Consider the following 18,406-nt stretch of genomic DNA (forward strand, 5'->3'; position numbering starts at 1 on the left):
CATTATACACATTTCTCGTAATGTCCATTTGCATCCATTTTCGCGTTTTTTGTAAGTAAAGAGCTCAAAAACACTCAAAATGTACCTTTTTGGTAATGTTATTCTATTTTTTCATTTTGGTTGGTTTGCATCCGTTTGAGCGTTTTTCTACGTAAAACACGACAAAGACACGTTTTCAGTAATTTTGTTTTGGATTCCACATAAAATGACTTCCATATTATTTATTGTTTTCGTGACTAACATGCTGAAATCACTCACAACACAGGTTTCTCGTAAAGTCTCGTAAAGGGTGTTTTGCATACATATCAGCGTTATGGTACGTAAGTAGCTGAAAATACCCAAAAGATAAATTTTTGGTTGACTTGTTCTTTCATATAGGTAGCTTTTCATGCTTTTTATAACTTTGGTACCTAACAACAATAATCGACACTCAAAAGACATGTTTCTGGAAATATCGTTTCATCTCACCATAGATGGTGCTCTGGAGTCATTTTGACGTTTTGGTACATAAAATTGTGAAAAACACTCAAAATAAACGTTTTTGGTAATGTTCTGTTTCTCCATATACAGTGGTACTAAATAGTTTTCGCGTTTGGTACCTAAGACGCTCAAAAACACTAATGGCATCTTTCTCGTAATGTCCTTTATTTTATCGATATTGGGTGATTTCCATGCATTTTGGCGTTTTTGTTACGTAACAATGTGAAAAAACACTCAAAATATACGTTTTCGGTAATGTTCTTCTGTTTCTTCATATATAATGTTATACATGCGTTTGTGCATTTTGCTACCTAAGAATCTCAAAAACACTGATAAATGAAGTGTCTTTTTATTTCTTTTCGTATCGCCATTTAGGATACTTTGCATACATTTTTGCTTTTTTTTATACGTAAGAAAAAAAAACTCAAAATACACGTTTCTGGTAATGTTATTCTGTTTCTCCATAAAATGTGCTTTGCATGCATTTTAGCGTTTTGGTACGTAAGTAGCTGTAAAAACTCTCAAAAGACACGCTTTTGGTAATGTTTTGCTTTTCCAAATAGGGAGCTTTCGTTGGTTTTTAGCGTTTTGGTATCTAATATTGTTGTGTTTCTCTAAAGAGAGTATTATTTATGCATTTTCGCGTTTTGGTACCTGAGAAGCTCAAAAACGCTCTCATAATGTCTTAGGTTACTTTTTTTTTTTTTTGCGTAACAAGCTCAAAACATTGAAAATACACGCTTTTTTGGTAATGTTATTCAGTTTTTCCACGGCGTTTTGGATTCGTTTAAGTGTTTTTGTATGTAAGTAGCTCATAAGCGCTTAAATTAAAAGTTTTTGTAATCTTTTGTTTTCTCTTATAGGGTGCTTTCCTTGGTTTTTAGCTTCTTGGCACCTAACATGCTCATAAACAGTGAAAGGACATGTTTCTGGAAATGTTTCCTTTCCCCATGCTTTGCATGCATTTTCGCGTTGCGGTACGTAATAACGTGAAAAAAAGCCTTAAAACACAAGGGTTGGTTAATCTTGTTCCGTTTCTCCATATAGAGTATTATTCATACGTTTTAGTGTTCTGGTACCTATGAAGCTCAATACCACTTAAAATATACGTTTCTTTTAATGTTTTCTTTTCCCCTTTTAGGGTTATTTGCATGTATTTTATCGTTTTTGTACGTAACAGGCGCAAAATCTCTCAAAATGCATGTTTTTGGTAAAGCTGTTGAGTTTCTCCATAAAGTGTGTTTTGCAACCGTTTTAGCGGTTTGATATGTAAGTACCTCAAAACACTTAATGTTTTCCCATTTACGACACTTTCCATGCTTTTTAAGAGCTTTTTGTGCCTAACACACTCATAAAATCTCAAAAGACATGTTTCTGGAAATGTCGTTTATTTTCCCCATATCGCGTGCTTTGCATGCATTTTGGCGTTTTGATACCTAACAAAGCTAAATACACTTAAATAGCACGTTTTCTCCATACAGAAGGCAAATTGTGCGTTTTATCGTTTCGGTACCTAATAAGCTAAAAAAAAAAAAAAAAAAATCATAATACTGGTTTCTTTTTATGTCTTTTCGTTTTCCTATATAGGGTACTTTATATGCATTTTGACGCTTTTGTACATAACAAGCTGAAAAATCGCCCAAAATGCTCGTTTTTGTTAACGTTTTTATATTTCTGCAGGAAAGGTGTTATGCATATTTTATTGTTTTGGTACATTATAAATTTAAAAACCTCCAAAGCGTGTTAGTTAATAAAGCACTAAAAAGCATGGCAATCACATTACATTGGAATAAAATCAATTTTTAACAACAACTTGCCTTTAAGTGTATTTGAGCTCCTTATATACCAAAACACTAAAATGCATGTAAAATACACTTTATGGTGAAACAGAATAACATTACCAAAAACTTATATTTTGAGTGTTTTTGATCATGTTACCAATAAAAACGCTTAAATACATGCAAAGAACCCTATTTTTGGGAAACGAAAAGACATTACGAGAAACGTGTATTATGAGTTTTTTAAGTTCATTAAGTACGAAAAAGCTAAAAGCCACAAATTACACTCTTTATTAAGAAAAAGTAAATAAATAAATAAATAAAAAAAATTCGATATTTTTTTTCATTCTTATTTATCTTCACAGGTAACGAGGTGCCAAAATTCGGGCAAAGTTCAGGAAATTATATGAAATAAGAATATTATCAAAAAAGTTAAATTTAGCTTTTTTTTTGGACTGTTATGTACCAAACCCCTAAATTGCATGCAAAGGCACCTATATGGGGAAATTAAACGTCTTTGCCAGAAAACTGTTTATGAGTGTATAGCGAAGGTGAGGTGCTACTTGGCCGCCCGGAAGTTGCTCAAGCGAGAAGTGTAGGCTCCCAACTATGACTCTTGGTCATAGCAGTGTTTAGTCCTTGAAGGGTAACAATTTCCAGTGTCATAACTGTGTAGCTCTGGCAAAGGAAACTTAGCCTGGGTATTCTCTGTTTATTCAGCTATCTATATTTATATCTATATTTATAGAAAAGATGGGTGAAGGAAGAATAATATGAGTATAAGAGGATAGTGAGAAATAATGAAAGAAGTATAAGATTAAAGATGGTGGGCTGTCCACCTTGCTATTTTACTTATTGATGTTATACTGTGTATTATGTGTTTGTGAGAATGTTTGTGTTCTGTGTGCTGACTTCATATGATGGCACGGGCCGCGATTGTTCTCCCTGTTACACCGCAGGCGAGTCGAGAGAGACTCTACCACTACTCCCTCGCCGACACCACACAACTCTTACCCCCTATAGGTAGGTCCCCGGGTGTCGGCGACTTAGGATGAGGTGCAACCCCCTCCCCATCTACCGCTTGCTGGGGGCCAGCAAGCCCTACCAGTGGCCAGTACCCCTCGGCTGTGCACTACGGTGTGGTGAACACCGGCTTGGCATACCGCCTCACCGCCGACTCAGGGCGCGGAGTGGGGAGAGAGGAGGCCAGCTACGAGTCCCAGTATAATTTTGTATATATCATTTTGTGTGTGTCGTTTGTTATGTTCAGTAATTTTTTTTTTTATATATTGTTCATGCAAAAACATGAACAATATATAAAAAAAATTACTGAACATAACAAACGACACACACAAAATGATATATACAAAATTATGGAAAAAGAGAGTGTATGTGTGTGTGTATGTCTGTGTGAAGAAAGGAGTAATAAGATGTATTGAGAAGATGTGTAACACATGTGTCAAAGAGCGTGCACAGAATGTGTACAGTAAGAGATATGTATAAAGTGAGGAAAGAAGAGATGAAAGACAAAAGTCTGTGCAGTAGAGAGAGTGAAAACGGAAGGGTGAAAATATAATAGAAAACGGAGTGCTAGGAGCGGTGACTTGTGTCCCGCTACAGTATTCCCCCCTAGTGACGAGGTAGGAGGAACGTAACCGTCTTCTGGTGCCGAGTGGTGTTGGTGGCGACGTTCTGGCCGATGGTGGTGATGACGGCCGGGTCACTGTGAAGGAGGTAGGCAGGCTTGACTCGGTCGATGGAGATGGTGTCAGCCTTACCATCCTTGTCCACAGTGACCGTCTTTCTCCTCCTGCTCAGGACTTTGTAGGGGCCTTGGTAGGGCTGCTGCAGGGGCTTCTTCACAGCGTCAACCCTGACGAACACGTGCGTGCAAGTGTCCAGATCCTGGCTGACAAAAGTCTTGGAGGGAGACGTGCGAGGCTGGACAGGCTGCAGACGCTGCATGAAGTCAGAGAGGTTGGCAGCAAAGTCCTGAACGCTGCAAGGAGTAGAGCGAGGTGCAGGAGTTAGGAGTTCGCCAGGTAACCTGAGCTTGGTACCATAAACGAGCTCGGCGGAGGAGTGGTGTAGGTCTTCCTTTAGTGATGTCCGTATGCCAAGGAGGACGAGAGGGAGTGCCTGGGACCAGTCTGCACGTGTGGCAGAGGCAGCTAAGGAAGACTTCAGCTGACGGTGGAATCTCTCAACGGTGCCGTTTGCCTGCGGGTGGTAACTGGCTGTCCTGAAGCGTTGGATGCCTAGTAGTGACATCACCTTGTTCCACATACTGGACTCGAACTGGCTGCCACGGTCAGAAGTGAGGCTGAGAGGGACACCGAACCTGGAGATCCAAGTAGTGATGAAGGCACGTGCGACGGAGTCCGTTGTGATGTCAGCCAAAGGTGCAGCTTCCGGCCAGCGTGTGAAGCGGTCGACGCAGGTGAGAAGGTACCGGTAACCGTCAGAGTAGGGTAGTGGTCCAACGAGGTCGACATGCACGTGGTCGAACCGTGAAGAGACTGGAGTGAAGGCGGCCGCAGGAGAGCGTGTGTGTCGCCACACCTTGGAGGCTTGGCACTTGACACATGTGCGGGTCCACAGCCTGACGTCTTTGTTGATGCCAGACCAGATGAAGCGTGAGGTCATCATCTGCTGAGATGCTCGGATGCCAGGGTGGGAGAGGTCGTGCAGCTGACGAAAAACACGATACCGGTGGGTCTTCGGCAGGTAGGGCCGACAGGAATCGGTGGAAGTGTCAGCGTAAACGTGCACTGTGGTTCCTGGGAGTTGTATCTTCTTCATCTGTAGTGCGGGATTGTCTTGGAGTTGCCGCAGCTCTTCATCGTTGGCCTGGTCGGCAGCGATGGCAGTGTAGTCGATCGGAGAAGATGACACAGCAGAGATGTTGCGCGAGAGAGCATCAGCTGGGGCGTTGTGTTCACCTTTGACGTAGCGCAAATCCGTGGTGAACTGCGAGATGAAGTCGATGTGACGCAGTTGTCGCGGTGAACAGGAGGTCTTGATGTGCAGGGACTTCGAAGTGAGTGGCTTGTGGTCGGTGTATACATAGAAGTTGCGACCTTCCACGAAGTACCGGAAACGCTTGATGGCCTTGTAGATGGCGAGAAGTTCCCTGTCGTAAGTACTGTACTTGGATTCCGCCTTGTTAAATTTCTTTGAGAAGAGAGCGGTTTCCAACCTCCGTCGACATACTGCTGTAGAACTGCTCCGATGCCGATGTCAGAAGCGTCTGTGGCGATAGAGATGATGCCATCTGGGGCAGGGAAGCTGAGAGGTGAGACGGAGCTGAGAGCTTGTTTTGCTGCTGTGAAAGCTTCCTCAGTGGCTGGAGTCCAGACTAAGGAGATGGACTGTCCTCTCTTGCAAGGCTTGATCATCGCGTAGAGCGGCTGAAGAAGTAGGGAGCAGCTGGGGATGAAGCGGTTGTAGTAGTTCAGCATCCCCAGGAATTGCTTGAGTTGGCGCTGTGTTGTAGGCTTGGGGAAGTTCTGGATGGACTCGCACTTTTCTTGCAGTGGAGTGATGCCTTCCAAGGAGACAGTGTGGCCAAGGAAGGTGATGGAGGGGACCCCAAACACAGACTTGTCGACGTTGACTTGCACCCCGTAGTCTTGCAAACGGGTGAGTACTTGCTGGAGGTGCTGTTGGTGCGTCTCTGCGTTAGGACTGGCGATGAGGAGGTCGTCGATGTACGCGAAGCAGAAGGGGAGACCTCGAAGGACTTCGTCAATGAAGCGTTGGAAGGTTTGAGTGGCATTCCTCAAACCAAAGGGCATCCTGACGTACTCGAACAATCCGAAGGGTGTGATGAGAGCAGTCTTCGGAATGTCCGCTGGATGGACGGGGATGTGGTGAAAAGCTTTCACAAGGTCGATCCTCGAGAAGTAGGTGCATCCGGAGAGCTGAGAAGAGAACTCCTGGATGTTAGGCACTGGGTACCTGTCCTCGACGGTGCGCGAGTTGAGAGCGCGGTAGTCTCCACATAGTCGTAGTTCGCCATTTTTCTTAGGCACGATGTGGAGAGCGGAAGACCAGTTGCTGGAGCTGGGCCGTATGATGCCTTGCTGAATGAGGGACTCGAACTCTGCCTTGGCTTGTCTGGCGCGCTCTGGAGCTAGGCGGCGGGCCTTGGCGTGGGTAGGAGGTCCCTTGGTCTCGATGTGGTGCGAGACGTGGTGTGTGACCGGCTTGCTGGCTGAATACGGCTGCGTCAGCGTAGGGAAGGACTTCAGCAGGGAGGAGAACTGGTGGTCTGCCTTGACGAGGGAGATCTGTGTGCTCTCACCATGAGTGACCTGTCCCTTTGTTGTGACTGAGGTGAGAGGATCGAGCAGCTTCCGACCCTTGATGTCCACTAGGAGACCGAAGTGTCGGAGGAAGTCAGCACCTAGAATTGGTTGCGTGACAGCTGCTACGTAGAACGTCCACTCGTAGGTACGGCGGAGGTTCAGGTGAAGTTGCAAGGTGCGTCGCGTGTACACAGGAATCTCCGTACCATTGGCGGCGTGAAGGTGAAGGAAGGGAGGCAACGTCCGGTGTACACCAGGGGCAGGGAGAATGCTGACGTCTGCACCAGAGTCGATGAGGAACTTGGTCCGGGAGAGAGGGTCATACAACTTCAGTAGCGCAGACGAGGTGTCGCGAACACTATGCGCCGCTAGTGCTCGCTGTTGGGGTTTAAAGACTTGGCGAAGGTACAGGGAGCCTTACAATTTCTTGCGTCTTTCCCGAACTCTTCATGGTAGTAGCAGAAACTAGAAGTCTCCGGCGTCTTACTCTTTGAACGCTGGCGGCGCCGGAAGTGGTGTCTGGAGGAAGAACGCGAACATGAGCATGAGCGTTCTCTGAGCTCTCTCCGAAGATCTCTCACTTCAAGTCTAAGCTGTGAGACGAGCTCAACAAGTTGCTTGGTACCGTCTTCTGCTGAGATGGAGGCTACTGCAGCTGGTTGACCTTGTGGAAGGGTAGCCATGAATTCATCGGCGAGAGTGGCAAGCTCGTCTACTGAGAGCTTGTTCTTGACAGTGAAGAGGCAGCGTTGAGTGTCAGGAGGCAGGCGTTGGTAGAACAGCTGTAAGAAGAGTTCCTTGTCGAAGGAGGTGTACTTGTCGCCAAGCAGCTTCTTCATGCGGCGAAGAAGGTCTGTGGGCTTTTCACCACCAAGTTCTTCTTTTGACAGAAGCTCCTGGAGGCGCCTCGACACTGTAGATTGTAGGCGTTGCAGAACAGCAGCTTTGAGGTCTTCATAGGGCGAAGCAGAAGTGCTGGCAGCACTGACGACATCAGCAACTTGTGAAAGAACGTCAGCTGGTAGTACTGTAGAGGCCTTCACGAACTTGGTTAGACTTACTGTTATCTTGGAAGCCTTGAAGTTACATTCCAGGATGGAGAACCACGTGGAAGGGTCCTGGCTGATGAACGGAGGAGCACTGAAGGCTACAGAGTCGATGTCATCAGGCATTGTGCTGAGTGGACCACCACGTGACTGTGTAAAGTACACTACAGGCGCCGGAAAGTCCGGGAGCCACAGCGGTGAGGAGTGAAGGCGTGAGGCGCCGGTGTGACCGGGTGCCACAGCGGTGAGAGATGCCGAATTGGGGCAATGTCACTTCACTCACCACTGAACGAACTGTACGTTATCCTTGGCACTGCACTATAAGTAATCCACGGATGAGAGTGTTAATCCTGGGCGATGGACCGTAGGTAATCCCCAATGAAGAGCTGTAGATGGAGGCGGGACGAGGCCAGTGGGAGGGCTCCAGGTAACAGCAGGAAACTGGAGGGGCCGGCAGAAGTTACGTGGAGGAGCGTCCGCGACTGGGAGAGACTGCTGGCCAGTGGCGAGGGCCAGCTGGAGAGTGCCGCAGGGGGAGGCGCCGTGAGGGCGGCCGGGCGGCGGGGGACGGCGTACAGGCGGCTGGGGGCGGCATACGGGCGGCTGGGGGCGGCGTACGGGCGGCTGGGGGCGGCGGCCGGCGGGGTGGCGGCCAGGCAGCGTTGAGGCGGCGGGGGCCGGGGTCTGCTGCTGGAGGCAGCGACACCGGCGAAGGGGCAGCTGCCGGAAGATTCGCCCGTAGCCAACCGCGTCGCCTTGGCCAGGTGGTTGGAGGATAGCAGCAGGGTGGACTTTGCTGCTCATTCCGGAACAACGGGTTCACCAATTGTAGCGAAGGTGAGATGCTACTTGGCCGCCCGGAAGTTGCTCAAGCGAGAAGTGTAGGCTCCTAACTATGACTCTTGGTCATAGCAGTGTTTAGTCCTTGAAGGGTAACAATTTCCAGTGTCATAACTGTGTAGCTCTGGCAAAGGAAACTTAGCCTGAGTATTCTCTGTTTATTCAGCAAAAACATGAACAATATATAAAAAAAATTACTGAACATAACAATCGACACACACAAAATGATATATACAAAATTATGGAAAAAGAGAGTGTATGTGTGTGTGTATGTCTGTGTGAAGAAAGGAGTAATAAGATGTATTGAGAAGATGTGTAACACATGTGTCAAAGAGCGTGCACAGAATGTGTACAGTAAGAGATATGTATAAAGTGAGGAAAGAAGAGATGAAAGACAAAAGTCTGTGCAGTAAAGAGAGTGAAAACGGAAGGGTGAAAATATAATAGAAAACGGAGTGCTAGGAGCGGTGACTTGTGTCCCGCTACAAGTGTTTTTCAGCATGTTAGGAACAAACACGATAAAACCCAAGGAAGTCAATTTATATGGGAATCCAAAACAAAATTTCTGAAAACGTGTCTTTTCGGTGTTTTACGTAGAAAACGCTAAAACGGATGCAAACCAACCAAAATGAAGAAATAGAATAACATTACCAAAAAGGTATATTTTGAGTCTTTTTGAAATTGTTACCTACAAAAAACGCGAAAATGGATGGAAAGCACTCTATATTGGGAAGCAAAAGGCACCAAAAAGCATGTTAGGCACCAAAACGATAAATAATATGAAAGTCACTCTATATGGAAATCCAAAACAAAATTACTGGAAACGTGTCTTTTAAAAGATTTACGTAGAAAAACGTTAAAACGGATGCAAACCAACCAATATGAAGAAATAGAATAACATTACCAAAAAAGTATATTTTGTGTGTTTTTTATCTTGTTACATAAAAAAAAACGCGAAAATGGATGCAAAGCACTCTATATAAGGAAAAAAAGGACATAACGAGAAACATGTATAATGAGTGTTTTATAGTTTCCCCAGAATCACAAGGCAAAAAACGCAAAAACTCGACTGTATGGAGAAGATTCTAAGATACCAAAATACTGAAACTCATGAATCAATCTTAATCAAAAAACACAACAACCAGAACAAAATGCGTGTATTTTGAGTGTTTTTTTACATTCTTAGTTACCAAAACCCTAAATTACATGCGAAACCAGCTTTATGTGGGAAAAAAATTACATTACCAGAAAAGTGTCTTTGAGTGTTTTTGAGCGTGTTAGGCAATAAAGCACTAAAAAGCAGGGCAATCACATTACATAGGAATAAAACCAACTTTTACGAAGAACTTGCCTTTTAGTGTTTTTGACACGCATTTAGTAAGGTTGCTCTTTTTCTCAATTAAGAGTGTTATTCATGAGTTTCAGCATATACACGAGTTTTTGCGTTTTTTGCCTTGTGGTTTTTTTGAACTATAAAACATTCATTATACACTTTTCTCGCAATGTCCCTTTATCTCCCAATATAGAGTGCTTTGTATTCATTTTCGTGTTTTATTGTAGGTAACAAGCTCAAAAATATACAAAAATATACAAAAATATACATTTTTGGTAATGTTTTTCTGCTTCTTGATATTGGTTGGTTTGTATCAGTTTTAGCGTTTTTCTACATAAAACACTGAGAAGACACGTTTTCAGTAATTTTCTTTTGGATTCCCACATAGAGTGAGTTCCTTATTAAATATCGTTTTGGTGCCTAATAAAAAACACTCAAAACACTCAAAACACAGAAAAACACTCAAAAGACATATTTCTGGTAAGGTCTTTAATTTCCTCATATGGGAGGCTTTGCATGTCTTTTCAGTGTTTTTGAGCGTGTAACGCAATAAAGCACTAAAAGTCAGGGCAATCACATTACATGGGAATAAAACCAATTTTTACCAAGAACTTGCCTTTAAGTGTTTTTGAGCTCCTTACGTACCAAAACGCTAAAACGCATGCAAAATACATTTTATGGAGAAACAGAATTACATTACCAAATACCAAATTTTGAGTGTTTTTGATCACATTATCTATAAAAACGCTTAAATACATGCAAAGAACCTTATGTTTGGGAAACGAAAGAACATTACGAGAAACGTGTATTATGAGTGATTTTTAAGTTCCTTCAGTACCAAAAAGCTAAAACCCACAAATAACACTCTTTAGAAAAAAATATAATAAATAAAAAAATAATAAAATGGGATTTTTTTTTTTTTGTTATTCATCTTCATAGGTACCGAGATGCCAAAATTCTGCCAAAATGCAGGGAATTTATGTGGAAAAAAGAACATTATCATATAAGTTAATTATAGCTTTTTTTTTTCGGATTGTTATGTACCAAACCCTAAACAGCATGCAAAGCCACCTATATAGGGAAGTTAAACGACTTTACCAGAAACCTGTCTTTTCAGTGTTTTTCAGCATGTTAGCCACCAAAACGATAAATAATTTGGAAGTCGGTCAATATGTGAATCCAAAAGAAAATTACTGAAAACGTGTCTTTTCAGTGTTTTACGTAGAAAAACGCTAAAGCAGATACAAACCATCCTATATGAAGAAATAGAATAACATTACCAAAAAGATATATTTTGAGTGTTTTTGAGATTGTTACCTACAAAAAATGCAAAAATGAATGTAAAGCACTCTATATTAGGAAACAAAAGGACATTACGAGAAACGTGTATAATGAGTGTTTTATAGTTTTAAAAGAACCACAAGGCAATAAACGCAAAAACTCGTGTATATAGAGAAATTTCTTACATACCAAAATGAATAAAGGCATGAATAACACTTTTAATCGATAAACAGAACTACCTTACCAAATTGTGTATTTTGAGTGTTTTTCCCATGCTTAGTTACGAAAATGCCAAATTACATGCAAAACTAGCTTCATGTGAGGAAAAAAATGATATTACCAGAAAAGTGTCTTTTCAGTGTTTCTCAGCGTGATATGGAACAAAGCACTAAAAATAAGAACGATCATATTACATGGGAATAAATCCAACTTTTACGAAGAATTTGACTAAGTGTTTTTTAACCCCTTATATACCAAACCGCTAAAACGCATGCAAAACAAACTTTATGGAGTAACAGAATAACAAATACCAAAAACATGTATTTTGAGTGTTTTCGATCATGTTATCTTTAAAAACGCTTAAATACATGCAAAGAACATTATGTTTGGGAAACAAAAGGACATTACGAGAAACGTGTATTATGAGTGTTTTTTTTAAGTTCCTTAAATACCAAAAAGCTAAAACACACAAATAACACTAATTATTTAAAAAAAAATAAATAAAAATAAAAAAATAAAAAAATAAAATAAGTAGGTTTTTTTTTTTTTTGTTATTTATCTTCATAGGTACCGAGATGCAAAAATTCTGGGAAAATTCAGGGCAATTATGTGATAAAAGAATATTATCAAAAAAGTTAATTTCAGCTTATTTTTTTCGGACTGTTATATACCAAACCCTAAAGTGCATGCAAAATTAAACGACCTTACCAGAAATCTGTGTTTTTAGTGTTTTTAGCATGTTAGGCACAAAAACGATAAATAATAAGGAACTCACTCTATAAGGGAACCCAAAACAAAGTTACTGAAAACGTGTCTTCTCAGTGTTTTACGTACAAACACGTTAAAACGGATAGAAACCAACCAATATCAAGAAATAGAAAAAGTTACCAAAAAGGTATATTTTGAGTGTTTTTGAGCTTTTTACCTACAAAAAACGCGAAAATTGATGCAAAACACTCTATATTGGGAAAGAAAAAGACATTGCAAGAAAAGTGTATAATAAGTGTTTTATAGTTCAAAAGAACCACTAAGCAAAAAACGCAAAAAACTTGTGTATATGGAGAGATTTCCTAGATACCAAAATGCTGAAATTCATGAATAACACTCTTAATTTAAATAAAAAAAACAGAACAACCTTACTAAATGCGTGTATTTTGAGTGTTTTTCACATTCTTAGTTACCAAAACCCCAAATTGCATGCGAAACCACCTTTATGTGAGAAAAAAATGACATTACCAGAAAAGTGTCTTTTAAGTGTTTTTGAGCGTGATAGGCAATAAAGCAATAAAAAGCTTGGCAATCATATTACATTGGAATAACACCAATTTATACGAAAAACTTGCCTTTAAGTGTTTTTGAGCTCCTTATATACAAAACTGCTAAAACGCATGGAAAACACACTTCATGGAGAGACAGAATAACATTACAAAAAACATGTGTTTTTAGTGTTTTTGATCATATTATCTATAAAAACGCTTAAATACATGCAAAAATCATTATGTTTGGGAAACAAAAGGACATTACGAGAAACGTGTATTATGAGTGTTTTTTAAGTTCCTTAAGTACCAAAAAGCTAAAACCCACAAATAACACTCTTTATTTAGAAAATTAAAAAAAAATTAAAAAATTAAAAAAATAGGAATTTCTTTTTTTTTTTTTTTTTTGTTATTCATCTTCATAGGTACCGAGATGCCAAAATTCTGGGAAAATTCAGGGCAATCATATGATAAAACAATATTATCAAAAAGTTAATTTCAGCTTTTTTTTCGGACTGTTATGTACCAAACCCTAAAGTGCATGCAAAGCCTCCTCCTATATAAGGAAATTAAACGACCTTACAAGAAATTTGTGTTTTGAGTGTTTTTTTAGCATGTTAGGCACCAAAACGATAAATAATAAGGAACTCACTCTATATGGAAATCCAAAACAAAGTTACTGAAAACGTGTCTTCTCAGTGTTTTACGTAGAAAAACGCTAAAACGGATGCAAAGCAACCAATATCAAGAAATAGAAAAACGTTACTAAAAAGGTATATTTTGAGTGTTTTTGAGCTTGTTAAATACAAAAAACGCGAAAATTGATGCAAAGCACTCTATATTGGGAAAGAAAAGGACATTGCAAGAAAAGTGTATAATGAGTGTTTTATAGTTCAAAAGAACCACAAGGCAAAAAACGCAAAATATCGTGTATATGGAGAGGTTTCCTAGATACCAAAAATGCTAAAACTCATGTATAACACTCCTAATTGAGAAACAGAACAACCTTACTAAATGCATGTATTTTGAGTGCTTTTAACATTCTTAGTTACCAAAACCCCAAATTCCATGCGAAATTCGATTGTGGGAAAAAAAAATGACTATACTAGAAAAGTGTCTTTTGAGTGTTTTTGAGCGTGATAGAAAATAAAGCACTAAAAAGGAGGGCAATTACATTACATTGGAGAAAAACGAATTTTTACCAAGAACTTGCCTTTAAGTGTTTTTGAGGGCCTTATTTACCAGAACACTAAAACGCATGGAAAACAAACTTTATGGTGAAACAGAATAAAATTACCAAAAACATGTATTTTGAGTGTTTTTGATCATGTTACTAATAAAAACGCTTAAATACATACAAAGAACACTATTTTTGGGAAACGAAAGGAGATTACGAGAAACGTGTATTATGAGTGTTTTTAATTTAATTAATTACCAAAAAGTTAAAAGCCATAAATAACACTCTTTATTGAGAAACAATAGATAAATAAAAAAAGATACAATATTTATTTATTTATTTTTTATTCATCTTCACAGGTACCGATATGCCAAAATTCGGGCAAAATTCAGGAAATTATGTGAAATAAGAACATTATCAAAAAAGTTAAATTTAGTTTTTTTCGGACTGTTATGTACAAAATCCCAAAAGTGCGTGCAAAGCCACCTATAAGGGGAAATTAAACGTCTTTGCCAGAAAACGGTCTTGTAAGTGTTTTTCAGCATCGTAGGAACCAACACGATAAATAACATAGTAGTCAATCTATATGGGAATACAAAACAAAATTACTAAAAACGTGTCTTTTCGGTGTTTTACGTAGGATAACGCTAAAACGGATGCAAACCAACCAATATGAAGAAATAACATAACATTATCAAAAAGGTATATTTTGAGTGTTTTTGAAATCGTTACCTACAAAAAACGCGAAAATGGATGGAAAGCACTCTATATTTGGAAAGAAAAGGATATTACGCTAAATATGTATAATAAGTGTTTTATAGTTTCACAAGAACAACAAGGCAAGAAACGCGAAAACTCGTGTATATAGAGATGTTTCTTACATTCTAAAATGCTGAAACTCTGGAACAACACTCTTAATTGAGAAACAGAACAATCTTACTAAATGCGTTAATTTTGAGTGGTTTTCACATTCTTAGTTACCAAAACCCCAAATTGCATGCGAAACCAGCTTTATGTGGGAAAAAAGTGACATTACCAGAAAAATGTCTTTTGAGTGTTTTTGAGCGTGTTAGGCAATAAAACACTAAAAAGCAGGGCAAACACATTACATTGCAATAAAATCAATTTTTAACAAGAACTTGCCTTTAAGTGTTTTTGAGCTCCTTATATACCAAAAACACTAAAACGCATGCAAAATACACTTCATGGTGAAACAGAAGAACATTACCAAAAACATGTATTTTGAGTGTTTTTGATCATGTTACCAATAAAAACGCTTAAATACATGCAAAGAACCCTAATTTTGGGAAACGAAAGGACATTACGAGAAACGTGTATTATGAGTGTTTTTAAGTTCCTTTAGGACCAAAAAAGTTAAAACCCAGAAATAACACTCTTTATAGAGAAAAATTTTTTTTTTTTTTTTGTTATTCATCTTCATAGGTACTAAGATGCCAAAATTCTGGCAAAATTCTTTGGGAATCGAAAAAAAAATTACTTAAAACGTGTCTTTTCGGTGTTTTACATAGAAAAACAGATGAAAACCAACCAATATGAATAAATACAATAACATAACCAAGGAGGTATATTTTGAGTGTTTTTGAGCTTGTTACCAACAAAAAAACGCGAAAAAGGATGCAAAGCAGTCCCTATTGGGAAAGAAAAGGACATTACGAGAAACATGTATAATGAGTGTCTTATTATTTTCGGGCAAAAGAACTTTTCGTTCACTAGAACCACAAGGCAAAAAACGCAAAAACTCGTGTATATAAAGAAGTTTCTTAGATACCAAAATGCTGAAACTCATGAATAACAATCTTAATTGAGAAACAGAACAACATTACCAAATGCATGTATTTTGAGATTTTTTCACATTCTTCGCAAAACACTAAATAGCATGCGAAACTAATTTTATGTGGGAAAAAATGACATTAGCAGAAGTATCTTTTCAGTGTTTTTGAGCGTGTTAGGCAATAAAGCACTGAAAAGCAGGGCAATCATATTACACTGGAATAAAACTAACTTTTACCAAGAACTTGCCTTAAAGTGTTTTTCAGCTCCTTATATACCAAATCGCTAAAACGCATGTAAAACACTCCTTTATGGAGAAACAGAATAACATTACCAAAAACAAGTGTTTTGAGTGTTTTTTATCATGTTACCTATAAAAACGCTTAAATACATGCAAAGATCCCCATATTTGGGAAACGAAAGGACATTATGAGAAATATGTATTATGAATGTTTTTAAGTTCCTTAAGTACCAAAACGTTAAAACCTACAAATAACACTCTTTATGAAGAAAAATAATAAATAAAAAAATAGCATTTTTATTTTTTTGTTATTGATGTTCATAGGTACAAAGATGTCAAAATTCTGCCAAATTTCAGGGAAATTATGTGGAAAAAACATTATCGAAAAAGTTAATCTTACCTTTTTTTTCGGAGTTATGTTCCAAACCATAAAGTGTATGCAAAGCCACCTATCTGATAAAATTTAACGACTTTACAAGAAACCTGTCTTTTGAGTGTTTTTCTGCATGTTAGGCACCAAAACGATAAATAATATGAAAGTCACTCTATATGGAAATCCAAAACAAAATTACTGAAAACGTGTCTTTTAAAAGATTTACGTAGAAAAACGCTAAAACGGATGCAAACCAACCAATATGAAGAAATAGAATAACATTACCAAAAAAATATATTTTGTGTGTTTTTTTTAGCTTGTTACATAAAAAAAACGCGAAAATGGATGCAAAACACTCTATATAAGAAAAAGACGACATAACGAGAAACGTGTATAATGAGTGTTTTATAGTTTCACCAGAATCACAAATAAAAAAACGCAAACACTCGACTGTATGGAAAAGTTTCTAAGATACCAAAATACTGAAACTCATGAGTAACACTCTTAATCAAGAAACAGAACAACCTTACTAAATGCGTGTATTTTGAGTGGTTTTTTTTCATTCTTAGTTACCAAAACCCCAAATTCTATGCGAAACTAGCTTTATGTGGGAAAAAAAATGACATTACCAGAAAAGTGTCTTTGAGTGTTTTTGAGCGTGTTAGGCAATAAAGCACTGAAAAGCAGGGCAATCACATTACATGGGAATAAAACCAACTTTTACGAAGAACTTGTCTTTTAGTGTTTTTGACACGCATTTAGTAAGGTTGCTCTGTTTCTCAATTAAGAGTGTTATTCATGAGTTTTAGCATTTTGGTATATAGGAAACTTCTCCATATACACGAGTTTTCGCGTTTTTTGCCTTGTGTTTTTTTTTTTTAACTATAAAACATTCATTATACACTTTTCTCGCAATATCCCTTTCTTTCCCAATATAGAGTGCTTTGTATCAATTTTCGCGTTTTTTTTTGTAGGAAACAAGCACAAAAACACTCAAAATATACATTTTTGGTAATGTTTTTCTGCTTCTTGATATTGGTTGGTTTGTATCCCTTTTAGCGTTTTTCTACGTAAAACACTGAGAAGACACGTTTTCAGTAATTTTCTTTTGGATTCCCACATAGAGAGAGTTTCTTATTATTTATCGTTTTGGTGCTTAATATGATGAAAAACACTGAAAAGACATATTTCTTGTAAGGGCCTTTAAGTGTTTATTAACCCCTTATATACCAAACCGCTAAAACGCATGCAAAACAAACTTTATGGAAAAACAGAATAACTACCAAAAACATGTATTTTGAGTTTTTTTATCATGTTATCTATAAAAACGCTAAAGTACATGCAAAGAACATTATGTTTGGGAACCAAAAGGACATTACGAGAAACGTGTATTATGAGTGTTTTTTAAGTTCCTTAAGTACCAAAAAGCTAAAACCCACAAATAACACTCTTTATTTAGAAAAATAAAAAATAAAAATAAATAAAATAAATAGGATTTTTTTTTTTTTTTTGTAATTCATATTCATAGGTACCGACATCCCAAAATTCTGGGAAAATTCAGGGCAATTATGTGATAAAAGAATATTATCAAAAAAGTTAATTTCACCTTTTTTTTTCGAACTGTTAAGTACCAAACCCTAAAGTGCATGCAAAGCCTCCTATATGAGGAAATTAAACGACATTAAAAGAAATCTGTCTTTTGAGTGTTTTTCAGAATTTTAGGCACCAAAACGATAAATAAATAAGTAACTCACTTTATATGGGAATCCAAAACAAAACTAATGAAACGTGTCTTCTCAGTGTTTTACGTAGAAAAACGCAAAAACTCGTGTATATAAAGAATTTTCTTAGATACCAAAATGCTCAAACTCATGAATAACAATCTTAATTGAGAAACAGAACAACCTTAGCAAATGCATGTATTTTGAGTGTTTTTCATATTCCTAGTTAGCAATACCCAAAATAGCATGCGAAACTAGCTTTATGAGGGGAAAAAAATGACATTACCAGAAATGTCTTTTAATTGTTTTTTAGCGTGTTAGGCAATGAAGTACAAAAACGCAGGGCAATCACATTACATGGGAATAAAACCAACTTTTACCAAGATTTTGCCAATATGTGTTTTTGAGCTCCTTACATACCAAACCGCTAAAACGCATGGAAAACAAACTTTATGGAGAAACAGAATAACATTACCAAAAACATGTATTTTGAGTGTTTTTGATAATGTTATCTTTAAAATCGCTTAAATACATGCAAAGAACCTTATGTTTGGGAAACA

The 18,406-nt window shown here is 38.3% G+C and overlaps 3 protein-coding genes across 3 annotated transcripts in view; all 3 read right to left on the minus strand.

Moving 5' to 3' along the window:
- Positions 1-4,325: 4,325 nt before the first annotated feature.
- Positions 4,326-6,891, minus strand: LOC135098869 (uncharacterized; the record flags this gene model as incomplete). The annotated part of the gene is made up of 3 exons (XM_064001263.1): positions 6,810-6,891; positions 6,483-6,633; positions 4,326-4,581 (listed from the first exon to the last, which is right to left on the minus strand). Coding segments are annotated over exons 1-3 (489 nt in total), but the record flags the coding sequence as incomplete, so codon positions are not given.
- A 45-nt stretch (positions 6,892-6,936) lies between these two features.
- Positions 6,937-8,344, minus strand: LOC135098870 (uncharacterized). The gene has a single exon (XM_064001264.1). It carries the CDS (start codon positions 7,738-7,740, stop codon positions 6,937-6,939), a length of 804 nt encoding a protein of 267 aa, XP_063857334.1. The 5' UTR covers positions 7,741-8,344.
- Positions 8,075-18,406, minus strand: part of LOC135098878 (serine/arginine repetitive matrix protein 1-like) — a 34,537-nt gene continuing 24,205 nt past the window's right edge. Inside the window, exon 2 of the mRNA XM_064001285.1 lies at positions 8,075-8,369. Coding sequence (XP_063857355.1) covers positions 8,075-8,369 — 295 coding nt within the window. The remainder of the gene's footprint in view (positions 8,370-18,406) is intronic.

The sequence above is a fragment of the Scylla paramamosain genome, unplaced genomic scaffold, assembly GCF_035594125.1.
Source record: "Scylla paramamosain isolate STU-SP2022 unplaced genomic scaffold, ASM3559412v1 Contig89, whole genome shotgun sequence".
In the NCBI taxonomy this organism is placed as follows: domain Eukaryota; kingdom Metazoa; phylum Arthropoda; class Malacostraca; order Decapoda; family Portunidae; genus Scylla; species Scylla paramamosain.

Bases quoted from the DNA above. Each gene is read 5' to 3' on its own strand.
- LOC135098870 (XM_064001264.1), bottom strand. From the start codon at position 7,740: ATGCCTGATGACATCGACTCTGTAGCCTTCAGTGCTCCTCCGTTCATC.